Source organism: Ptiloglossa arizonensis, chromosome 1 (assembly GCF_051014685.1).
Source record: "Ptiloglossa arizonensis isolate GNS036 chromosome 1, iyPtiAriz1_principal, whole genome shotgun sequence".
In the NCBI taxonomy this organism is placed as follows: Eukaryota; Metazoa; Arthropoda; class Insecta; order Hymenoptera; family Colletidae; genus Ptiloglossa; species Ptiloglossa arizonensis.
In genome coordinates this window covers 5,172,224-5,194,975 of record NC_135048.1, presented here as the reverse complement: position 1 = coordinate 5,194,975, position 22,752 = coordinate 5,172,224, and the positions used below count along the sequence as shown (strand labels likewise).

The window sequence follows — 22,752 nt, the reverse complement described above, 5'->3', positions numbered from 1 at the left end:
ATTCCAGCGCGGGAACGGTTCAAGTAAGCTCGAAACGAGCAACTCCGTATGCTAAACGAAACACCGGAATCGTAAAAGAGGCAACGGGACCGGTGATCGGGAAAAAATAAGAGAAAAACCGTATCGGGCCCCGTTGGTTTGCGAACTGGTCTCGGAGCGGTGCGTGCTACTTGGTTTCGTCTCCGATCAAGACTTCAGCCGGTGGCCTGCGCAACGGAGGAGACGGGTAGAGATTAAAATTTCACGGGACTGTTACTCGGGAAACAATGTATCCGCGAGAGGTGAACACCAATTAAGACGTTACCTGCGCGGCTGAAACTCGATAAGGCCCAAGGAATGGTCCCCGCGGCCACTTAGACGAGAGTCGGTGCGCGGGGCCCGCTCGCGGCTAGGCCGCCGGCGAAACCACCGAGCCACGAACAGGAGAAGAACAGCCGAGAGGAAAGAGAGAATTGGCCACTGTGGAATGGCGGTGGATTCTCCGGTATCACACACGCCGCCGGTCTCCCGGAGGCCGGGCCAGCGTGTCGTGTTTCGGTTTTCGGCTTTCCGAGAAACGTTTGCAAGACGCGCCACCCCCTCTCTCTCTCTCTCCCTCTCCCTCTCTCTTTCTCTCGCTCTCACGCGCACTCGGTCCACGCAACTTGTCCACCCAGACGGACATTGTCTACCGTGCGCAACACAATGAACCACCGTCTTCGGAGGACCACGGTCGAGGCCACCGTGTCGATCGCCTACCGTGGAACAAATAGATCCTCGCTCTGTCTAATAACGGACCGGTGGAGGAGTTTTTTCTTGGCCAACGTGCGAAGAAAGTGGAATACTTTCCCGGTTGAAGAACATTTGGAAATTTAGGAACAGATTGTTTTCACTACGGACGGAGTTGAACGATTTCTGGCCACCGAAAGATAAGGAGATACAGATTGTACAGAATACGGGACTCGAAAGGAAACATTGCACAACGGTGAATAATATGTTGGAAATTGAGGATTTTTCGAGGAAACTGATCCTTTCGTTGTACGTACACGAAGTTTGTTACTAAAGAGCATCGTTATCTGGGTACACGTACGTGTTCGATAAGTTTCGTCGTTTTTTTTATTGTAAGAAAATACTATTACAGATCTAAACGAAACTTTACATATGTTCATCAAACAGTAGTACTATCTTTAGAAATATTGAACGACGAACCTAATAGCTCTATTATCGAACGACGAAACTTATCGAGCAATCTGTTATATACCGAGAACCGAAATTCGTGATTGAAACGAAGTCAGGGATATTTTATTAAATAATAAAATTGCAACGGAGACTTCGTTTTCAAGAGAATTGTGGTTGAAAGTCAATCTAGTACGTTTGCACCTAATTGATGACTAACGTTTGAGATTTCATTACAGAGAGATACTGTGATTGTTTTTGTATAGTATACAATGTTTACTATCGATACTTAACACTAAAATACCAAAGAGGCTATTTGACCCGTTTTGAATTTCTTTTTAAAGTCATTCGATTATTAACGACAAATTTGTCGTTAGTAATCAATAATTATTGAAATGTAAAACTAATTATATTCGTAAATTAATTCGTCTTTTCCCCTTCTACTTTCGAAGATACGTTTGAAGTCAGGTATAAATAGAAATACGTTCACCGTTGGTTGTTTCAGTATTGAGTATTGTGTAATGCGTTCTTAAGGTGTGAAAAAAATATTTAAATACGAGTTTCGTAGATCGAAGACATCTTTTTTTTACCAAAAGACTGTTAATGTACAGACTGAACGATCGAAAGGTTTGAGAAAGTCGTAACTTGTTCATTTTAAATATTTTCTATTTGTTGGTCATTCGAGGGAGAAAATTCATTAATTATATTTCCAAATAAAATGATAACAGATTAAGGAAACACGTGTTTGTGAAAATTATTTTTGATTTATATCATTCGGTCTTCCAGTGATCACCCTGTATAATTAAATGAAGAAATGCTTCAAGAATAAAGTATTTCCCGCACACCTTAAAAATGAATTAATAAGCACGTGGTAAACAATGCCTAACATTTTACTCTATGAGAAACCAATCGCACTTCAAATGCATTTCTTTCGAAAACGATCCCTCCAATGTAATTTCGTTCCTCTACATTTCGAACTATAGAATCTTTCTGACACCATTTGTACCACGATGCACAATCGACAAATAATATAAAAATTCCACTTCTTTTATATTATTCCATTTCAAATAATATAAAAATTCCATTCCTTTTATATTATTCCATTTCAAATAATATAAAAATTCCATTCCTTTTATATTATTCCATTTCAAATAATACAAAAATTCCCATTTCTTTTATATTATTCCATTTCAAATAATACAAAAATTCCACTTCTTTTATATTATTCCATTTCAAATAATACAAAAATTCCCATTTCTTTTATATTATTCCATTTCAAATAATATAAAAATTCCACTTCTTTTATATTATTCCATTTCAAATAATATAAAAATTCCATTTCTTTTATATTATTCCATTTCAAACAATACAAAAATTCCACTTCTTTTATATTATTCCATTTCAAATACTATAAAAATTCCACTTCTTTTATATTATTCCATTTCAAATACTATAAAAATTCGACTTCTTTTATATTATTCCATTTCAAATACTATAAAAATTCCACTTCTTTTATATTATTCCATTTCAAACAATACAAAAATTCCATTTCTTTTATATTACTCCATTTCAAATACTATAAAAATTCCATTTCTTTTATATCATTCCATTTCAAATAATATAAAAATTCCATTTCTTCGTACACGGGTCAAAACTTCTCCTCGATTTGATTTCGTTCCTTTCCTTGAATTTACCATAATTACCAGTATTTCACGCTCTTCTCTATTCGCTCGGAATGTTTCTCACGCAATATTGACGAAATTTCAATTATTTCTACGATACAGATGGAAACTTCACGGACACCCTGTACAATAGATTCTTGGTCGATCGATTAAGGCCCGGATCGCTGTATAAACGGTGCAACGTCATACCGCGTAGCTGCGACGTGATTTAAAAAAATAGCGATAACGACGCGAAGCAAAAAGGTTCAATCACCGGCGATGTGGATTTCTTTCCGCTCGGAGATAGTACGGTATCACGTACTCGAACGGAAAAGGGAGACAGAAATGAAAAGGAAGGGGAGCACGTCTGGTGGCGCCAGTGGACGACTGTTTTTCTTTCCTTATAATTTGGCAGTAAGCGACGGTTCCTTCACAGAAGGACAGGATGCGCGCATGCCTTGAAAGGATCGTGAGGAATTCGTTGTGGCATTCGCTGAAAAATTGTATCGTCTTCCTTTTAAGTACCACGATCGACGTAGAATTCCTGTTCGGTTGCCCCGAGTCACGGAAATGTTGATTGGGATGATACACGAAACGTCGAACGATTTCTGAAACGACGAGAACATTTTACTAACCGAGTTTACGGGAAACGGCAAAAACCAACCGTAATGTACAGAGTTTGTACAAGTCAATAACAATTACCACGTGGAACGGGTTGTTGTTCGTTAATTTCGGTAAAAAAAAAACTCCTTCGTACGACATCGAACGGAAGTATTTTACTTCTTTTATGTCTTGCATGTTTTAAGACACGAAGGTGATCTTGAACACATTAAACGGCACCGTGTATTTTTTCAGCATTGTGTTTCAATCGACAAATAAACGAATTCAACGAATCTTTAACGTCGTGTTAAAATAATCTTTGTTCTTAAAACATGCATTATTTCTTTTAAATTGTCAACTACAAGATGGTATTAAAAAACGGACCCAATATCGTTCGATAAATTTTAATTGTGAAAGAAAGTTAAATGTTTCTGTTCTATGGGAATGCAATGTATTTCGTATAAAATAGTTTTTTCTAAAATCAATAAATAAGTTACTACAAACGGAGATTATTATCAACCCTGTACGCAGGGTGTTTCAATATTTTCAGTTCAAACTGTTCCAGTAGATTCTATGAAATGAAATATGAAAGAAAGAACTATCCATAAAATTAATGCAAACGATTAATTGTAGTATTCGCCAAGAGCAGAAAATCGACATAAAATTTGTATCGTAATAAATTACTTCCCTGATCGTAACACGTGTCAGTAAAATTTAATAATAACAAAACATTATTGTTAATATTAAATTATAAAAGAATAGATAACGCTCTAGAGTTATAATATACAAAGCAATAACGGTACACACTATTGTCCTTCAAGTTTGCTTAGAACCGAGCTATAAATTAAGACCGAGTTGTGGCAATCTGACAAGCAGGTAGGTGATATTTGATGACATTGAACACATTGTAGGTGAAAATGAGATACAATTAACAGTGATCGGGATATCTCTACGACCACCTGAGAGACAGTACTGTAAACATGAACTGATAACGAGTTCAAGTTTTCCTTTTGAACAAGTGATTTAGGTATTCTAGAATTTTTAAGTAACAGTAAAGATAACAAGACCGATTAAGCTTTAGTGGGTATTTATGTGTTTCGAAACATTCAGTGATTTAGTAAATTTCTCCTTGAGTGACACAGGGTTCGGTTAATGTAGAATCCAAATAATTAGAAATGTAAATGCAGAGTTAAAATGATCAAATTCGGACGATAAAAAATTTAAACGACGCTAAACAATACAGAGAAAGAGGTTAGACGACTTGAAATAAAAATATACTGTTAGAAGGATTGGTACGTAACGATGAGGCAAACCGATGCAACGTAAACACAGTGAGGACCAATTGATTCTGATTCTACTATAGGCTTCTTTACATCGGTGAAAATACAAAAAAAAAAAAAAAAAAAACGTTCATAAAATGAGCACCGCTGACCATTAAAAGCATCTACCCTCCATGAATGGAACAGCTTCCACGACAACAGCTTCCAGTACAGCCCATTTAAAAATGCACGATGACAGCCAGTAATGATGATCAGCAACACGTTACACGAAAACGTCTAATTAAGATTCTCCCTCGTTAAGGTGAAATTACGCACGTGCCTAAAAGTTTCCTTTTATTTAGTCCGTCGCATCCATCATTGGGACGTGTACGCGAAGGTTAAAGCATCTTTGACCCTACGTTGCGAAGGTGCGATGCAATTTGCAATGATTGTGTTTCATGGTAGTCGCGTGACATAAAAATCATGACACGCTTACGTGACCCCTTCTCGCATTCAACTGCTAATTTGCACACATTTGTTTTAAACGGGTTACCTGCCTCGAGATCATGAACGCACAATCAACGCAGTTTTATTAAAATGTACATAAAATGCATTTTGTAAAATATTCTCAGGCATATTTGTACACTGTTCATTCATATACTGCTGAAAAGAGGATTATATGTTCGAATGCCTTTTTCACTGAATAAAATGATCTAATATTTTAAGTGCTACGTATGCTATGTACACGATTAAGTGTATATTTATTTATTACATCTTTGATGTTTCGTTAAATTTTATTTAATCCAAATACTTCAATTTTCGTTTAAATGTACACATTTAAAATTAAGAGCTGTCTGAAATTTTGACCGTGATATGCTATTAATTCATTTCTTTATGCCATCTGTGGGCATTAAAAGAATTTGTAATCGAAATGCAAGAGTTTTGATTTGAGTAACCGACATTGCTTTGTTTAAAATGTTCACGTTATAAAATCTGTCGTACGAATATGTTTCGAGGGAAGATGAATGCTTATAATAAATTTGACAGTTCGATGAATAACTTTTAATTCAAAGCTTCATAGTTTACTGTGTGTATTTATTAGCAGTGACATGTAACAGTTTTATAAAAAAATGAGCCCGTTTCCTCGGGCTCATTTTTTTATGAAACTGTTACATGTCGAATTTTGTGGAATTTTAAAGCTGGCTGAACAAAATTTCTTTTTTTACTTTTACTTCGAAATTGCCCACTTTGGAATCATTAAATATAATTTTCCAATACTTTCTATACTTCACAAATTAATGATAATATTTTTTGTGCGCAAACAGCTTTCAAAATTGAATTGACAATTTCAATTATTATTCAATTAATAATCGAATAACATGCTTTTCTTTTTTACTAATTGAAAGAAGTGGAAACAGTGGCATGAGAAATTAAGATTGTTTTAATACAATTCAGTACAAAGAAAGATTGCAGTATACATTTGTGAATTATGTTCTTTTATAAAATTGCAATTCAGTGGCATGAGAAATTAAGATTGTTTTAATACAATTCAGTGCAAAGAAAGATCAGGGGATAAGTGGAACTTAAACTTGAAATGGTAATTTAATTACTATATAATTGACAATTTTGAAACAAGTTGAAAATTCAACGTATTACAATTGGTAACTGAACGATTATCTACTAAGATTTAACTGCAAAAAAAATCGTGAAATTTTTAATCAAACTTTTCTTGAGTTCCGAGAATCTTTTTATATCATTGATTTTATATTTTATATTTTATATTTTAACTGGAGATGCTTTATTGGAATAAAGCATAAGGCTATAATAAATCTTCCCTTTTAATTCCAGTTTTTAGATGAATCGATTTTGTTCACCAATCATAACAATCTTTCAATTGGAATAAATACTTTATTCTAATCGTAACTATAAATCTTGTTAGTGGTGCTCCAACAATATAATAAATAAACAAAGAAAAATTTGTTTAAACTAAACCCACATATTATACTTCCACTTCTGTTACGTTATCATGGACTCCTTTACTAATTTCGTTAGTAGACGTTCTCCCGTTCCCCTGTACACCTACGTACATACACATGTAACACTTTCCAAGAAAAATATAAAAATCTCTAACCACAACGTCGGTAATTAAAAATTTATTGTCGTCGCCGTGCATTTACTACTGGTAGTGAGTACGCGCGCAACAGATTTTAAAATCTCGATGTACCGGTAATGTATTCATAAACACACCTCACTCTAACCACAAAAGGGGACATAGAATAGTGGTGTCTTTAAGGCTGTTTTTTGCTCGATGATTCTCGTTTGCCTGTTTTACGCGCTCGACTGACCCGAATCATGTACCCATGACCTTGCGTTTAGCTGAATAACCTTTATATGTATGTATACGCACTCGAAGCCGAATTGAATCCAGTTCCTCGAAGCAAGCCGGTACGGTCTTCTTCTTCTGTACGCTCGCTTTCATCGTTCGGTGAAATGCTTGAATTATATTTACGGATATTAAATTCACGTTAGAGAGAAGAACCCCGAGAGAAACATCCGGGGAGGTCTTGGCACCGATTTTAATTCATCCCACGTGAAATGAATTCTAAGAGAGCTTCTACAATGGCATACTAATTGCGGCGGTGCCAATTATTGTATTTTAATTATTATAGAGTTCAATCTTAGTTGTGGAGTCGTAACGGATAAATGTCTCCGATAAAAAATAACTGACAGGGAATGATACTTCATTGACGCGATAATTTCAATCAAATTTGCCTTTAGCAGATCGATAATACCGATATTTATTTTGTCTGTTTCCTAACTTTACTTACTGCGGGGCGGAGAAAAGGGGAAGATGATTTAGTTTTGTGTGTAGCTGGTTTCATAACATTATCAAATATTTAAACCTGTTAAAGTACGTTTATTACGAAATGTATTGTTAGATAATTATATCAAAATAATTACTTTAGCTTGCAATATATATAATCAAATGCCTTATCATATACATATCCCTTATGTAAGGCATATATTATCCCTTAGATTTATTCAAATTATTATGTAAAAAGTAAAAAAATTCATTGCTTCAAATATATACTTATTATTTTACAGTATTCTTAATGACATTACTGTAATTTAAAAATTCAATAGTATCAAGGTTTATTTATCGTATGGCAATTCATATCACCAATGACCAGTACAAATTATTCCAATCTAATTTTGAAAAAAAAACTGAAAAATTTGTCTTTAAAACGATTTAATATTTACATTTTTATTTAAAACAATTTTATTATATAATAAGACTGCTAATAAATACACACAGTAAATTATGAAGCTTTGAATTAAAAGTTATTCATCGAACTGTCAAATTTATTATAAGCATTCATCTTCTCTCGAAACATATTCGTACGATAGATTTTATAACGTGAACATTTTAAACAAAGTAATGTCGGTTACTCGAATCAAAACTCTGGCGTTTCAATTACAAATTCTTTTAATGCCCACAGATGGCATAAAGAAATGAATTAATAGCATAGACTTGCTTTAATAACAATTTTTAACGTTTTGAACAATTATCAATCAATTATCAAGTACGTTACTCACTGTACAGCGATGAATGATGTTGATCCTTTGAATTCAAATATTACACCTTATTCTCGTCTCAAAATATGTCACTTTTCATCATGTTTGAAATATGTTTCTTATGAACATACGTATTACGTTTATTATTCCTAAAAATACGATTTAAGATTTGTAATACATTTTTATTGACAAAACAACAAAGTGACATTAATGCAGGTTGGCGGTTGCCAATTACGTGTTTTACTAGTAAATATGTATTTAGCAGAATTTGTTAAAATGTTCTACTTTTAGGTACCTTTAATATGAACAGTTTTAAGACCTAATACACCTTCGGAAAACGCAATGGTGAAATTAACGGCTAACAAAATATTTAACGTATTTCGATTTATAAAGAATTAAATATCAGATCAAACAACTTCACGCAAATACATGTAAATGTGTCTGGAAAGTGTTTGTATTTTATATGTGGCCATACTGTCTCTCGAGCACACTTCGTATCAGTTGACGTTTTGTTAGCTAAACATAACCTAAGGTGGTTTTCATTTTTACAATATTGTGTATTTTTACAATAAAGTACATATAATTTTACGGATAAGTTTATCAAATTAACCCAGCAACATGTCAGAACGTAAAGTTTTAAATGTAAGTAAATATCTATGTAATTAAATACATTGTAAAAATGATTTATTTATGTTGTTTATATTAAATACGTATGTGTCGTTATTTGGTAGCATTAATTATAATCTCAATTTTTATATATATTATAGTATATTTTATCTATATTGTAATCCATATTTTAGAAATATTACCCGCCAGATTTTGATCCATCAAAAATCCCTCGTATGAAATTGGCCCGAAATAGGCAATATACAGTACGTTTGATGGCTCCTTTCAACATGAGATGCAAAACTTGTGGAGAGTACATTTATAAAGGAAAGAAATTTAATGCCCGCAAAGAGGATGTTGAAGGTGATGATTATTTAGGTATACGAATTTACAGGTTTTACATAAAGTGCACCCGATGCCTTCAAGAAATAAGTTTCAAGACAGATCCTAAGAACACGGATTATGAGATTGAAGCAGGAGCCACTAGAAATTTTATGGCTCTAAAACTGGCTGAAGAGCAAGCACAAAGGGAAGAAGATGAAGAGAAAGAAGAAGAAGCCACCAATCCTATGAAACTCTTAGAAAAAAGAACATTACAATCGAAACAGGAATTAGAATTATTAGAATCTTTGGAAGAATTAAAAGATTTGAATCGTAGACAACAAACTATCGATTATGATCAAATGTTAGAACAGTTTGACACAGTAGCAGCAAAACAGAGGACAGAAAAAGAGCAAGAAGAATATGATGAAGAATATGTAAAATCAATATTTGGTAAGAAACATCCAAGTACAACTGTTGTAGAAGAAGAAATTGTGGAACTGGACGAAGGAGAAAGCATTGAACCGTTAAAAAAAATAGTTAAAATAAGTGAAAGTAGCAAGGAAAATAGTAGTATTTCAAAAATGGATCAAGAAAAAGTAGGTACACTTGTGATTTGTATTACTTGCTAATAATTGTTACGTTAACAGTTGATAAAAGTAATGAAATATTTCTTTTTTGTTTCAGGTTAAAGATAGTAAATCTGTAAAAACGTCCGATACATCATTATGGTCTGAAAGCGTAGGATCATCATCAAATAGAAAGACCTTATTGGGTATAGTTAAAATAAAAACAAATTTAGGTATTAAAGTGAATCCAAGTTCTACACAAATTAGTGCAGAGGAACAGCAACCTCGAACTCTAACAGACCAAGAAAAAGATGCTTTTACAGAAGAAAAAAGTAATAAAAATGCAAATGCAATAATGTTTGAAAATACAAATAATTCATCAGGCAATGCTCACAATGCTCTATCCTTATTAGGAGCATATTCTGGTAGCAGTGATAATGATAGTGATTAGTATAGTGTTCAATATTGTATATACAATTAAATTTTATAAAATTTATTATGAAATAAAATGTATCTATAAACACAATATACAGATATAAATAAGCGTAGTTGAATATACATATAAATCAAAATACATAAAGGACTTTTAATTTTAACAGATTCCGGATAAAGAATACTAGCTAATTTATCTGCCTTTTTAAACACCATGAACAGTTTTTGTTTTAAGTGATGGTATTTGTCAATTGGTTCAAACAGGTCTTGCGAACAATGTGTCATGCTGTCCACCAAGTATTTAACAATCAGTAACACAAAATAATCTGTTTGACTTATGTTCCTATAATTTAATTTCACAGAGACATTGGTGTTGATGACGTTTAGAAAGTTCCTTACAAGATGCTGAGGCCCTTACCCCTAAAACATAGAAAACATAATCGATAAGAGGTGAAGAAATTAAGGATCGGTCTGTTTCAAAGGCTAGGCACTCTGTAAGGAACTTTCATACGAACGATATAAGATTGAAACTTGTAGCAGGGAGTACCTAGCCTATTAAATCAGACCATCTTAACTACAACATTCAAATTTATTTGTAAGCATACAGTACTACTTGTTCCAACATGAAATTACATTAATAGGTGGTAACAACACATTAAAAACAGAAACGTTCATACTTGTTAAGTACCATATGTTTGCAAATCATTGCTATGATAGTTTCAGAAATCGGAAAATTTTCTTAAATATTATATCATGTACTATTTCTACTCCACAGGCCTATTGATTTAGTCTTCGAGCAAACAATAATTCAAAGTATTTAAAATTTTATAAAAAAGCAAATCTAATGTATTTATTCCTGCGACAATGAAGCCCTTCAGAATTACAACGAGATATCGTACTTGCAGAGTATCAAAAGTGAGTTAATAAAATAAATTATAAAATGTGTCTTTATAAATCGACCTCGTGAGAGTTGGTCCTATTTGTTAGCGATGGCCGAATACGATAATAAAGAAGATGACGATGATGAGGATAATTTTGTCTCTGATAAGGATCTATCGACTCCCTGCTACTATCGACCATGCTATTAGTCTCTTCGTGCAAATTGTACATCGCGTCAGTGCACTTTCTACTTCCAATAGTTGTTGGTGAGTTACAAACGTAACCATCGCCGTGGAAGTTGTGCTTATTAACTGAATATTTATTCATTTCCAGAGTGGACGGGTCTGTGAACCAATCATGAAATGATTCACGCACGTTATCATCTGTATGATCTTTGTCCGACCACTGTCCGTCGTCTTTTTCTAAAAGTGCTGTTTCTTGGCGACAACGTTCACAAATGTAAGGTTGCTCTTCATCGGAAGAAATCTGTCGGGGAGTGTAATCTTCATAGTCTTGTAAGGACTGATTATCAGTTTGCGAAGCGATGCTACTAAACAAAACATCTGACCTTCTAGCAACTGAATCATACTGGTTCTTGTACGAGTAATAATTCAAGCTAGAAGAATGTTGTAACGAAGTCTGATCGGAATCGCTAAAATAATTCTGCGATAATCTATCCTGCTCACTGTTTGCGTGAACTTTTGGAAGAGATGAGGATCTTTTCCTAACATACCGCTGTTCTTTATTCGTTTGCAGAGTAACCTCCAGTTTAGCGATGCGCTTCTCCAGACGTGTGCGTTGAGCTTGGGCTCGGTCCTGCTGGTCCTCCATCATCTTTACCATCTTCTCCAAACGCATTATCTGCTTCTGCTTGCTCTCCAGAGCCGAATACAGCTCTTGAATTGCCTCCGTCTTTGCAGTTATCTGCTTATTAAAATAGACATATATAAACGTTTCTCGATTCTTCTAAAGATTTCAATTGACAGAAATTATAAAAGATAATCGTACAGTAAGTGCTTGGTATAAACGTGTTTTATTTTCTAACAAGAATGAAATGTAAAACTGTTTATTTTTTTTATATCAGCTTTATACCTTTACAAATAATAGTATATATGTTTACATTAGTTCATTCCACAACTAATGCGGTTTTCCTGAGGTCAGTATAATAAAATAATGCAGTTAATATAAATACTGATGCAAATAAAAAAGAACTTATACTATAATAGAAAAAAATATGTCAAGTGGATACAAAGAATACTTTCATAAGTTTGTGTCAAAGATAGTTGGAAACATTTCGATTAATGAACCACAGTCGTAAAGATAAGTCTCATGTGAGAGGACTGTGATTTATGAAATAGCCAGTTGTAATTGTAGAACTGATTTAGAAACACTGTCGGTAAGGAACAATTGTGCTTCAGTTCTCATTCAAGGCTAAAAAGAAATGGTTTCTTAATCCAGTTGTTACTGATAATGACACATTTTTATCACCACATTTTTACAGGCAATCACCAGCGAATTCAGTCGCATGTATTTGCTGATCTTCAAATAACGGATGAAAAAACTACGATCGTTTAAGAAAAATTTTAAAATTGAATCTCTTTTCGTATCCAGTAAGTCTGGAAGACATTACACAAGAAGAACAATCACACATAGTTACGAAATGGAGTATCGAAGCTTTAATAGACAGGCCTACAAGACACATTACCCGTGGAATGATTCAAGCCACGTTAAAATTAAATAGTCTGTTACCTGTTTCATGTACTTGTTGTTCTCGTCGCTATTCGACAAGTCTCCATTTTCTTGTTCAGCTTTGCCCTTCAAAATCTCAAGTAGCTCGTCTCTGACCTTCAGGAACTTGCTCTGCTCGCGCATCACACGATCACGCTGTTCCAGCTCCAATTGCTTCTGAGTTAGTATGGTTTCCAGCTCTTCTTTCTGCCGAATTGCTTCCGCCAAATTATTACCAAGATCGGAAAGCTGTTGCTGGAGCTCAATCGCGTGAGCGTTTAGCCCAGCTTTGCCACCTTCCTTGGATTGGGAGTGTAACCACGTCTGAATCTCGACCAACTGGTTTTCTAAGGTCCCATTTTTTTCTTGGCTGAAAATCGTTCCGCAAAAATTAGAACGTTGCTCGACAGTTTACACGGTATTTGTAAAATCATTACCAATACGAGTTGATCGCTGTGTGACATTAGAAACCGAAGAACTTACGCGTTTTTTGCGACCTTTTTTAGATCCGAAAATTGCATCATCAGATTCTTGAGCTCGTTGGTCTTGAACGCCAGTTCAGCGGCTAACTTCTCCCTCGAATCGTCTTCCTCGTCGTGACTCTGGGCCGCGAAAAGAAAAGAAAACAATCAGCAATTATCACGTATCGCCAACTGGAGTAGAATAATGTCTAACGAACGAAAAAAAAATGGAATCGGGTAGTTCTTAGGTCTTAGAGGAAGACCCGTCCCGAAAGTAGTGCAAACTAACGGCCGCCTGATGCATCAGTGCCACGATCTCCTGTTTCTCCTGCTGCAGCTGCAATATCAACTCCTTTTGCGTTTTCAATTCGGCCTTTGCTGCCTGGAGCTCGTTGTACAAGCAGACTTCGTTCTCCGAATGATTGCCCTCTGGTAAGCAATGAACTTTTAGTTTATAGCTTTTCTTCAAGCTAGAATACATTTTTCTAATCCTTGTTGGCACCACTTTCTTACTCGTCCCAATGATTTTCATACAATTTTATTTCTAACGGTATCTTTTCAATAGCTCAATTTTCTTGTCCGAAATTTATAACTATTACAAATATTTGTTTCGTACCTATGATGGTAAAGTCTTTGTTCTTCTCCGCCAGTTCGCACAGCTGATTGCTTTTATTCTCCAGGTGTTTGTATCGCTCTTCTAACTCGCTGAACGCTTCCTCGGCTTGCTGTCTATTTAAAATAGAACACTTATAGATGCAAATATTGTAAACGTGCAACATTGAGGGGATATCTTTTAAAGGAAACTTCCCGACGTAAATATTATTCTATTTTATTAACGTAGATCTAACCCCGATCCTGGAGTAAATGGTTAGCAAGTTTTCTGTTCAAGACCTCTTAACTCTACGACAATTTAGAAGATTGAAAAGCAAGAGACTTCCCCAGGGCTCCGAACCAACGAATTTCAAGAACGAAATCTTCACGAACGTTTCATTTATTCAACGCTCTTACGATATACTCTTAACGAAATAACAAGGATCGAAACAATCCTCTACTGCAGAAGGAACGATCACCTTTCTCACCTTCTGTCCCTTTCCATGCCTACTTCAGTGGTAACAGCGTCCAGTCTTTCCGACATCTCTTTGATCGTGTTCATAGTTTCACTTTCTTTGATGGTCATCTTTTCCCTCAGTTCTACCAGTCTAAAACGAGCTAAGTCAAAAAGAGGCGAAAGAGACGTGCCTTACGACCACAGTGATGGTATTGCAGTATTCTCCGGATAACTGAAAAAATCGGTTTCGCTACGTTTCAGTTAACCGAGGAAGCTCGAGTATCCATTCCACGAATCGACCTTGTTTATCACGGTTTTAAGTTGAATTACATATATACATATAATACCGACCAGGAGAGTGAACTCGACATAACATTCACCAATGAAGAATTCTGTTCCACAGAAACAAATTCTATAAAAAAAACTTTTGTTGCCGACGAGGTTCAAATTGGCCAATTTCTACCATTGTTCGTCTTTGTTCACCCGTCATTGTACATTAATGAAAGTATTACAAATAGATTGTCAAGCTGAATTCACGCCCAGGACTATTTTTAAATTACACGTTACGTACGAGTATCATTTTCTAAAAATGTTCAATTTCCTATGATTGAAAATATTCCGAACAAGATTGTGCTCGAATTCATTTTTATCGACGATCCGTCATTGACAATACTTTCACGAAGTTGCAATGATAAATATACAAATTTCAATTTCAATTAATAGACGATATTCGATTCTGTGACAAATTGTTCTAAAGTTGGAGACGGGCCGCTCACGCTGAGCAGGCTTCGTTTCACTTATACGGAGAAAAGTTGTTTCACTTATCCGGAGGATATTGTACTCGACGTAAACAGATAGAGCAACCGTGTTTCGAAGCTGTCCCGTTGTTTCTCGACCTTCGAGATCAGACACTCGCTGCTCTTTATCATCTTCTGCATGTCCTTTAGCCTGACCTCCATGGTTTGGTCTTTCTGTTTCATCTGGTTCTCTAAATTTTTCACGCTCGACTGAAGCGTCTGGATCTTTCCCTCGTCGCTGGCCGCGTGCGCCTCTAACTCCCGTATCTTCGCGCGCGCCCTTTGAAGTTGAACTTCCGCTTGCCGCAGACGCTCCTTGTTCTGATTGCTCCTCTCACGTTCCGCTTGTAGTTCCTCGATGTTGGCGCTCAGCTGCAATTGCAGCTCCCTTTGGCCCTCCGTGTTCTTTGACTCTATCAACTTCGCTCGGTGACATTCGAATTCCTCCAGCATACCGCGCGCGTTTTTCACTAATTCTTCCACCGCTTGCGTTTCTATCGTTTTTATGTTGTCCAGACACGCCTGCAATTGGCGATGGAAATTACACCGAGTTGGTACCTCTCGACAACGATTCGTAGGTTAGAATTGAATGGTATCGAGCAGGATCAATACCCATTTGATACTTCGTATCGTGAAAGTATCAATTTGTGCTCGGTGTTAAAAATCGATCGATAGACCTTTCAAGTTTACCGAAAGCATTAATAATCAATTCGAGAATATTATTAAGTTTTTATGCACACGTTAAAAACTCCTGCCTTTAGAAAACACTGTGTCACAATGTTGCACACTTTTCAGCATGGTATATGTTTTATATAATATTTCGATTGTAACGATTTTTCGTATCAATGAACATTATGCACCACGATGAACGTATTGCAAGTTTTATTTGTTTTAGTACCTTGTTATTCACTATCAATACCGCGGTATTATAACGTGACAACTGCAAATAGTCACAACTTCAAATACAATTAGTTTCGGTCTATCAGAGGTTGTAGCTATTTACTATCACTACTTCGTAACTGATTAGATTTTGTTTCTTACTTTTAATACGTATACATTAATATTAATCCCTGCTCGGTATCACATTGGTGTCGATCAAGTACTCGTTAACAAAAATGTATCTCGGTGTCGAAAATTGGTATCGAGTACCAGAAATATCAATACCTTCTGACACTTCTTATTAAAGGGAACGTCACATCTCTGATTTAAAAATATCGATATTTTTCGTGCAGTTTCGTAAATAGTTTAAAATTAATAGTTGAGCGATATACGTTACAGAATGTCCTGTTTTATGTAATAAATACCTGTACACTCTCGCAGTCTTTTCGATGAATTTCCAACTGCTCGTGGACTTCTACCATCGGGTCGCCTTCTTCGTTGATCTTGTTATCGTTAAACTGCGAATTCACGAAAGCTATGAAGTCCGTCTGTTTGCCCAATAAGTCCAAACAGAGGTTCTGTGACTTTCTCGGAATCTCCATTAACTGGCGTTCCAGGTTGTCGACAAACTCGTTGCCAATGGTCATCTTCTCAATGCCGCTCTCCTCTTGTTCTTTCTGGACAATTGGCTCGATCTGAGGGTGCTGTTTGTGCGATCCAACCTCGATTTTCAGGTCTTCCAGTTTACCAGGATCCTTCGTGCCGCTGGCGATCACTTTCTCGCGAAGTTGGATCATATCGTTGTACAAATCTTGCGCGAGTTTCTGCAGAGATTCAATCTTGTTTCAAACTAGTCAAGGTAGCAATTATTTCAACACGTAGTACAGCGATTGTGGTGATTTTAAGGGAGATCTACGAATTTTTATACAAATTAGTGCTAAAATGGACGTGTGCCGGTTGAAAAGAAATTAAATAGGTTTGCTATCGCGAGATAAAATTAATAGTTGAGTTATGTATAATTCGTTACAAAATATCCTGTTTTAAGTACGTTGGATAATATATCGCATCGGTATTTCTCTATATAAGTGAATTAATCTTTCAACTGGGTTGGGGCTGTCGATAAAAAATAATAAAAAAAGAAAATATTCTTCGATGATATAAAACCATTGATCTGAAATATCGGAGATCGTGGTTTTATATTTACCCCTGGTAAACTATGACGAAACTTGTAGTATCTCTTAGGAAAGTATCTTGAAATATTTACAATTGACCACCGAGCCAATTTATCAATGTGTGTACATAAATTTTTCAGCAATGGCATCGTTCTAAAGAGTATATTGACGATAAATGGTTGATAAATATCGGTAATATCGACTTTTTCATTTCCCTATATTTCATCTAGTCAGGCTGTATTGTTGTACGATAAAGAATTTTTGAAAAATATTCATCGAAGAGCTTCTTAAACATTCCAAACATACGCCTACGGTAGATGAAGATTTTCAGAGGCAAAGAGTCTCTAGATAATTACCTGTTTATCCATAAAGTCTTTTTTAAACGTTTGGTACCGTTTCATTTTGATAAAGTATTGATTTTCGAGCTTCATCGCAGATCCAGCAGGCGCCGAGAACAATGGTTTCTTGTACGAAGTGGGGCTGACCGCTGATTTTGTAGACGAGCGACGAGCGAAAGCCCTCTGCGATTTGTTTGCATCTTCTGTTCCATTATTTACAAGATCCCTCTGAAATTGCAATTTGACTTTTACGATTGTGCTCCAATCTTGGATCAGATGTAATTCGATTACCGTGCAATCGAAGTAGTAATTAATAACGATGGATAACGAGTAACAAATAATTGTAGTTAATTAACGATACAAACAAAGGAAATGTAATTATTAAATATCATTAGCATAATAATTAATTAACCGCAAATTACGCTTTTTATTACGATTGAATTACTAAATTAATAATAAAAGCATCTCGCGACTTATTAAATATAATGTGATATTCTTAGCTAGTTGTCTTTTAAAAACAAATATTATTTATTTAATATGTATACTTTGAAATTTTACCCGACACAGGAAACATAGAGAATAATTTGACTCGTGATGTAAAACGTGGAAAATAATATCGGTGAAACATTGATATTTCAAACAATACGTGATCTCTATTTTGAATATTTAATAAAATGATTTTAAACTCAGCGTTCTTTTAGCGAAGGACATTTTTTATTACACTTATTCTACTATGTGAAACGCGAAAAAATGTTTCGAACGATTGTTATATACTTTTAAAAGGACTATTCGTGAATTTCGCTTAACAAAATTAGAAAGGTTATTCTACCCTGTAATAATTTCAAAAAAAAAATCGTAAAACTTTTTATGTTCCATTATGTATTTTTGTCTTTTCTTCTAGGTTTCAATATTTTCTACTTTGTCAACGACTATGAAGTCCTTTTATTTTGGCGGTTTTTTCAAAATTTTATTATCTCGAATTTTTAAAGTTCTCTGAATATTCTAAATTATTCTTAATTATGCAAAGTTCTTACACAGCAAATAACGGTCAATTTATTTTCCTTATCCACCAAAAATTAAAAAAAAAAATAAAATAAGTTACGGACAGGATAATACGATATACAAACATAATAAATAAGAAATTTTAATCAATATAAAAGTATAATAAATAGAAAAATTTAATCCATATATAAATATATAATATACAGAAAAATAGTAACGGATACAAACATGAGTTACACTGCGTACTGATTGAATTGGAGTTCTGTTCCTCTGAGTTGGTATTGCACTTTTATTCCCAGAATTTGGTATTACAGCCTTTTCTGCAGCGTTTTTAGATTCAGGGCTTCCTGTATCGCCAAACAAATATTTCATACATAAAAATATACTCGTATACGATTCTACTGAAAAGACTGATTAGAACAATGGATGAACAATCGATGAAATATATCTATATTGCCTCGTTGCAGTTGGTGCATTAATAAAATGCAACTTATTGTCTATAAAACATAAATGTCTACAATATTTCAATAATACTCCTCTCAGGACTAAAAAATATTACTTGTTAATTTCACAAAAATTGTATTTCTAAATTTTCAAAATTTGAATCGCTATCGTAGGATTTAATTTCCCAAAAATCTAATATATCGTTCAATATCATTGCACAATTTATACATGTACGGTAGGAAAACATTATTCTACAAATATATCGTTTTTATATACACGTCGAGCGATTTATAGCTCGCATATTCCAAATTCAATTTTCACAAAAGCACAGCTTCCTGTAAAAAATGTTACTTTACACTTCGAATTTGTGTTCTCCTAGGTAAATCGTTCCTTTCTCGTCTCTACGATAAATTACGACCCACCTCTGTACACGTACTCGTTCACAATTACAGTAACAGTCACATATAGAAAGTAATACGAGTACACGATTAAAGAAAATTTTCAAACGCAACAATTAAGTAACGAGTTCCAAGTAAATCGCAGCTGACCCTTCGTTTCCGTTACATTGAACCTATCGAAACGCGCAAACATCGTATCAAAAGATACGTGTCGATTCACGTGTTCCACGTTCAATTTCAACGCGAGGGTTTCGCAGGTCCCCGTGGGTGATTACCGGAAGTTCCGTAATTACCTGTACTCGACGCGATCGTCTCCTCCTGACCGCGTCAAAGTACACGTATCGTCTCGAAGAGAAACGAAAAGTAATCAACGAATTGTATATATATATATATATATATATACAACGAAAGAAATATATATGGTATGGTAAACCGTGTCCAACAACCTGACGAATGTTGCGCTGCTGTCGGCTGGCTCATGGTGATCGAAATTAATTCGGCGACAGGATGAACGGGTGACCGGGTTACGGTGTCTACGGTACATGGACAAATTTACGGTGCTGTTATTGGAAAAACGGCCGAGTTTCGATTTCATGTTCCCGCTGGTCGGGACAGCGAGATCGCATGACCGTCGACTGGTCGCAAGACAGTCGACGACTTCGCAGCGTTGAGAGGCACACCTTCGTTGTTCCCGCTCGAGAAATATCGTTACTCCTGTTCACGAACGTGGTGGTCCGCGTGTTAGATTATCGCTCGGCATACTCGACGCCCGACGGAACACCAATCGAGTACCGTTTCACGCGCGGCTTTCTCCTATGTAACGAAATGATTTACTTGGTACGACGTCAAACGTCAAAAACGAAAGAGATAATTGACGAGCGCGTCTAGAGCAGGCAACTGTTAACAGGACACCCGTTTACCGACACATTAACCCGATCGGCCGTGTAACATTATCGTATGATTCCTTTTTTTATTTATCGACCGAAAGCACACATATCTCTCGCGATTTATCGTTGTACGATGTATCCCCTCGGGGAGAACAATTTCGCGACTGTGTCAATATCGGTATCGTTATTTAGAAATTTAAGGAAAGCGTTTAAGGAATCGTACAATAGGGTCGTTGAATTGTGATCGTTGGTAGCTTTTACGATACTTACACCAGAAGAGCCAACGTTACATTTTCTTCGTTGATAATTTCTTAGAAATTGATAAAAAAATTTGTAATTGACCAGGGGAGTGAAAACTACGATTTTCAAGGCGATAGAGAACTGTAATTACAATATTTAAGTTATTAATAAAATAACTGGAATGGAACTTTCGAAATTATATCTCATTTGGTTAATAATTTGAATATTGTAATTACAGTTGTCGCTATTAAGGAAATCGTAGTTTTCAATACTCTGGTCAATTCGAAAGTTTCTATTATTTTATAGAAAATTATTGACAAACAAAATGTAGTGTTGGCTCTTTTATCGTGTCAATTGCACTTATAACTGTACGTTAGATTTTCTTGCACATAATTTTGTGCAAACCGTTTATTCGGTATTTTAAATAAAACAGCTTAGGGTGACAGTAATTAGGCAAATTGCAGTAATCGAGCCGTTTACCCTATTCCACGAAACGTCTAAATTTCAAATTTTTATTAATCATTTTCGGGAGTAAAAGTGAATCCAAACATGACCTTATTCGGACTATTTTAATTATACGTAATTGGTAACTTTTTAAAAATGATTCGAAGAGCGAATAATTAGAAATAGTTGGCAAAAGATCATGCTTCAACCGATATTTCAGCGAATATAAAATTTGTGATTTTTACAAGTGAATAAAATTCGATTCTGTCTACACATTATAAACTGCACTAGTTGAAGAAATACTTGTGCTAGATAAACAATAATTCCAATAACTCCAATTCATTCACAATTATTTCACATATATTACATAATTATACATATGTATACAATAATACGATAAATATATAATCGACAATCTACCAGTGAATCTCACACAAAGGTATATCGAGAAAACTTTTAATTTCTATTAGCGGAAGATTCCTCACGGTTATATTAATAAACGAATTATTAATTTCTAATTATTATTAGAATCTAATCAATTATTAATTTTCCTCCGTGTAACTGAAACTATGAAGTAACTTCCACAAGTGGTGCTCATTTTGTAAAGAAACGTGTAAAAACATTGATAAATTCGATCTACCGTTGCGTCAATCTATTCGGTTGATAATACGCCATTGTCGTAGCGTTATCTGAATCGTACGAATAGCATAAGATATATGAGAGTTTCTGCAGTCGCTTGTGCAGTATAGTTCTTCTACCTTGCAGCATGAGCGCTCTTCATTACGTGCGCGCTGCAGTGGAAGGGTTAAATCCATGGCTCTAGTTCTATGTAAATTTGGTTGGAAGGAGGTGAGGGAACGATCAAAGTCTGATCTATTGCAGTATAAATTCGGTAATTTACATATTCTGGTTACGTGGTCCGTGTAGTCAGATCCAGAAATGTGTAATAGGTAAACAGTAGAATAGGCGAAATAGGTAAACAATTAATAAACCGTAACAATCTTTCCTTTTCGAACAGATTTTATTACACGAATTTGGACACAGAATTTTCCCATCAATATTTTACAGAGAATATTATATATTCTATGTTTTATATAGGAACCGAACGTCTACACCGTGAAGTATTTATATTAAGCTGTGTAATTGGTTCATAATAATGATCACTGGTAATCACTGACGATAAGATTCTAAATTACAGTCTCATGAATACTTGTTAGGATCAAGTATTAGAAAATCGTTGTACGAAGCTTATGAAATCAGAAAACAAGTGAAACGTGATTGTTGCACGAGCCTACTGAAATAGCGTAAATAAAACGTTAGTGATGAATCATGCACAATTACAAACCACTGGTAATTTTCCGTGTGTTTGTAGTAAATGTATACGTATGAAATAAAACAGATTACAAGAAAGAACACAGGCGCTCACAATAATTGCCAAAAACTACGATACAGTACAGACACGTCGTCGTTGAAACAATTTAGTCTGGAATAAGGTCAGCCTAATTAATGGATAGAATTTTTTTAAAAGACCTAGAAATATCATGAATCATCTCAAACTTTTTGTTTTGGAACATTCTTCAAAGTCTGTCACAATAGATAAAAGTCTGCTACTCGAAGAAACGAGTTTTTTAACGTAGAATTTGAAAAAATGTAATATTTCGTTATTAATAACATCATAATTACGTTTTGCATTCTACATTGACAGAATATTAAAATACTGATTCTCTGTGCGCAGTATTAAATGATAACAAAGTTCTAAATATCTTTTGGAAAATTAATTAATACATTAAACGAATTATACAAATTATTAATTATGAAACGATGTAACAGACACAGAAATATAATTTAATTTTAAT

The 22,752-nt window shown here is 34.9% G+C and overlaps 2 protein-coding genes across 3 annotated transcripts; one reads left to right on the top strand and one right to left on the bottom strand.

Annotated features, from left to right (window-relative positions):
* The first annotated feature begins 8,755 nt into the window (after positions 1-8,755).
* LOC143146506 (splicing factor YJU2) lies at positions 8,756-10,307 on the top strand. Of its 2 annotated transcripts, none has more exons than XM_076310808.1 (3): positions 8,756-8,893; positions 9,052-9,777; positions 9,866-10,307. In XM_076310808.1, exons 1-3 carry the CDS (start codon positions 8,870-8,872, stop codon positions 10,196-10,198), a joined length of 1,083 nt encoding a protein of 360 aa, XP_076166923.1. In that variant the 5' UTR covers positions 8,756-8,869; the 3' UTR covers positions 10,199-10,307. The 2 variants fall into 2 exon arrangements, with proteins under 2 accessions (XP_076166923.1, XP_076166931.1); XM_076310816.1 differs by having other exon boundaries at positions 8,769-8,893; positions 9,068-9,777.
* Positions 10,308-11,127: 820 nt separating this feature from the next.
* Positions 11,128-19,920, bottom strand: LOC143146683 (uncharacterized). Its single transcript, XM_076311195.1, has 13 exons — positions 19,772-19,920; positions 19,534-19,670; positions 18,688-18,830; positions 17,500-17,709; positions 16,397-16,795; positions 15,160-15,614; positions 14,327-14,446; positions 13,864-13,976; positions 13,537-13,676; positions 13,270-13,388; positions 12,807-13,156; positions 11,788-11,993; positions 11,128-11,580 (listed from the first exon to the last, which is right to left on the bottom strand). The coding sequence occupies exons 1-13, from the start codon at positions 19,918-19,920 to the stop codon at positions 11,128-11,130; spliced, it is 2,994 nt and encodes a 997-aa protein (XP_076167310.1).
* Between the last annotated feature and the right edge of the window lie 2,832 nt (positions 19,921-22,752).

Coding starts and splice junctions, on each gene's coding strand:
- LOC143146506 (XM_076310808.1), top strand. CDS start 8,870: ATGTCAGAACGTAAAGTTTTAAAT. Junction 8,894..9,051: donor CAGAACGTAAAGTTTTAAAT/GTAAGTAAATAT, acceptor TCCATATTTTAG/AAATATTACCCGCCAGATTT. Junction 9,778..9,865: donor CAAAAATGGATCAAGAAAAA/GTAGGTACACTT, acceptor TTTTTGTTTCAG/GTTAAAGATAGTAAATCTGT.
- LOC143146683 (XM_076311195.1), bottom strand. CDS start 19,920: ATGAAATCGAAACTCGGCCGTTTTTCCAATAACAGCACCGTAAATTTG. Junction 15,615..16,396: donor AAGACTGCGAGAGTGTACAG/GTATTTATTACA, acceptor CGCCAATTGCAG/GCGTGTCTGGACAACATAAA. Junction 13,157..13,269: donor AAAAAGGTCGCAAAAAACGC/GTAAGTTCTTCG, acceptor AACGATTTTCAG/CCAAGAAAAAAATGGGACCT.